The sequence below is a fragment of the Castor canadensis genome, chromosome 10 (assembly GCF_047511655.1).
Source record: "Castor canadensis chromosome 10, mCasCan1.hap1v2, whole genome shotgun sequence".
Lineage (NCBI taxonomy): Eukaryota > Metazoa > Chordata > Mammalia > Rodentia > Castoridae > Castor > Castor canadensis.
Genome location: NC_133395.1, coordinates 107,022,217 through 107,024,658, shown reverse-complemented (window position 1 = coordinate 107,024,658; position 2,442 = coordinate 107,022,217). Strand labels below are relative to the sequence as shown.

Sequence of the window (2,442 nt, the reverse complement as noted above, 5' to 3'; positions counted from 1 at the left end):
TATGCTTGCCTCAAGGTCTTTTTATGTTCTTGCTCTCTGCAACCATCAAGACATAAAAAGTCAACATTCTAGTCTCTCTACACCCACTTGGCAATAATATATATAAGGTTATTTTCATCCCCCAAAATAGTGAGTTCAGTACTAGTCATACATGGATGCTAAAGCCAATTTGAAAAAGCTCAGAAGTAAACGTAACTTCGTTCCAAAGTATCACTCTAAGGATAATCTGTTAGAGCTGTAAGTATAGTTTAGTGCTACAGCCCTTGCCTAATATGAACAGCCTGCGTTCAATCCCCAGCACTGCAAAAGTAAAACATAGATCACATATTCATTAAAATAGAGAACGGTGACTAGCTGCTCTGAAAAGCCGTCTTTGCACTCTCTCCGGGTCCCCCTTGTCACAGCTACCTCCACCGCGCACTTCCTCCTCCTCCTCCTCCACTGAGGACCCCGCAGCTTTCTCCCCAGAGTCCCGAACCCTCACTTTTTATCCACCAGTGAGCCCCACATGTCAGATGCGGCTGAGGACACCAGCTCTGAGATCACCATCAAGGACTTAAAGGAGAAGAAAGAAGTTGTGGAGGAGACAGAAAATGGAAGAGACATTCCTGCGAATGGAAAAACTAAAGAGGAAAATGGAGAGCAGGAGACTGACAGTGAGGTAGATGAAGAGGAAGAAGGCGGGGAGGAAGAGGAGGAGGAGGAAGGTGATGATGAAGAAGAGGATGGAGATGAAGATGAGGAGGCTGAAGCAGCCACGGGCAAACAGGCAGCTGAAGATGATAAGGATGGTGATGTTGATACCAAGAGGCAGAAGTCTAATTAGGATGTCTAGACAGCAAAAAAGTAAAAGTTAAACTTTAAAAAAAAAGGCTGCCATGACCTAGTCACCCTCCACTTCCTGTCTTAGTATCCAAACGAAGTCACCTTCAAGTAGAGAGACCCGGCCGCTTGCCCACTGCGGGCAGTGCCACCCAAGCTCCCCACACCACCAAAACCACAACGTGAATTTGCAGCTGGGGAGGAAAAAACAAAATGTCCAAGGCCCTGCTTTTTTTCCTAAAAGTACTTTAAAAAGGAATATTTGTTTGTATTTTTTGCTTACATTTTATATTTTTGTATGTATTGTTTAGGGGTCAGATGACCAAACCAGCCTTCAGAGGGTTCTCTGTCCTTCTTCTGACTTGACTGTGGTCTGACCATGTTCATTATAGTCTCCAAGGAGAAAAGAACCTTGTACCAAAAGCAAAAGCACAACAAAAAAATTGTATTCTGAGCATTCCAGTAACTTTTTTTGTATATGTACTTAGCTGTACTGTAAGTAGTTGGTTTGCATGAGATGGTTGAAAAGGCCCAAGATAAAAGGTTTCTTTTTTGTCTGTGAAGTTGCTGTATATTTTTTGACCTGTTTGATCTATGTGTGAAACAATGTTGTCCAACAATAAACCAGAATTTTCTTTTGCTGAGCTGTTCTACCTAAAAAAAATGGAGAAAGGTGTCCTTTCAAGGAAGAACTCTAGACAACACATTAGTCAAGTGATCAAATTTAATATCATCAGTAATAGGAAAAATCAACATATGTCTCTTGATTAGATGTTACTGAGAGGAACTCATCATGACACATGGGTTTGTGAGAGCCCATCTCCAAAATAACCAGAGCCCATCTCCAAAATTGACTGGAGGCATAGCTTAAATGGTAGAGTATCTGCTTTGCAAGTATGAAGCCCTGAGTTCAAACCCCAGTTCCCACCAAAAAAGAAAAGAATGCAGGGAGGGAGGGAAGGTGGAATATCTCTTCTTCTGAAATCTAATCTGCCTTTCATGATTATAAAGTTATATAGTTTAGGTTCTATGTGACATCTTTACCACCTCCTCTTCTCATGACCCACCACTCACTTGATAACTTCCACCTAACAGTGGCCTGTCTCTCCATGCCTTTGGTGCTGTAACAGCAGGGGAATAAGGAAAGGAGACATTGTGAGTGATATATGTCCATAATCTTAGCAAAGCTTGTCTCCAAGCAAAAATTCCACAATTTCTGCTGAGGACAGAGCTTCATGAACTGTTATAGGGGTATCCATGTGACAGCTCACAGAACAATCCTGTTCCGTGAACAGGACTTTACTCTTAGTTAACAGCTGGGCATTCCTTCTGTGAGTCTATGAATGGAACTGAAGAAAGTTGTGTTGGCAAGGATGCGGAGAGAAAGGAACTTCTTACACTGTTGGTTGGAATGTAAACTAGTACAACCACTCTGGAAAAAAATTTGGAGGCTACTTAAAAAGCTAAACATCGATCTACCATTTGATCCAGCAATACCACTCTTGGGGATATACCCAAAAGACTGTGACACAGGTTACTCTAGAGGCACCTGCACACCCATGTTTATTGTGGCACTATTCACAATAGCCAAGTTATGGAAATAGCCAAGATGCCCCACCA

General features: G+C 42.1%; 1 protein-coding gene across 1 annotated transcript; it reads left to right on the top strand.

The window, feature by feature from the left end:
- Positions 1–508: 508 nt before the first annotated feature.
- Positions 509–826, top strand: LOC141411337 (prothymosin alpha-like). Its single transcript, XM_074042836.1, has one exon. The coding sequence runs from the start codon at positions 509–511 to the stop codon at positions 824–826; it is 318 nt and encodes a 105-aa protein (XP_073898937.1).
- The last annotated feature ends 1,616 nt before the right edge of the window (positions 827–2,442 follow it).

Coding starts and splice junctions, on each gene's coding strand:
- LOC141411337 (XM_074042836.1), top strand. CDS start 509: ATGTCAGATGCGGCTGAGGACACCAGCTCTGAGATCACCATCAAGGAC.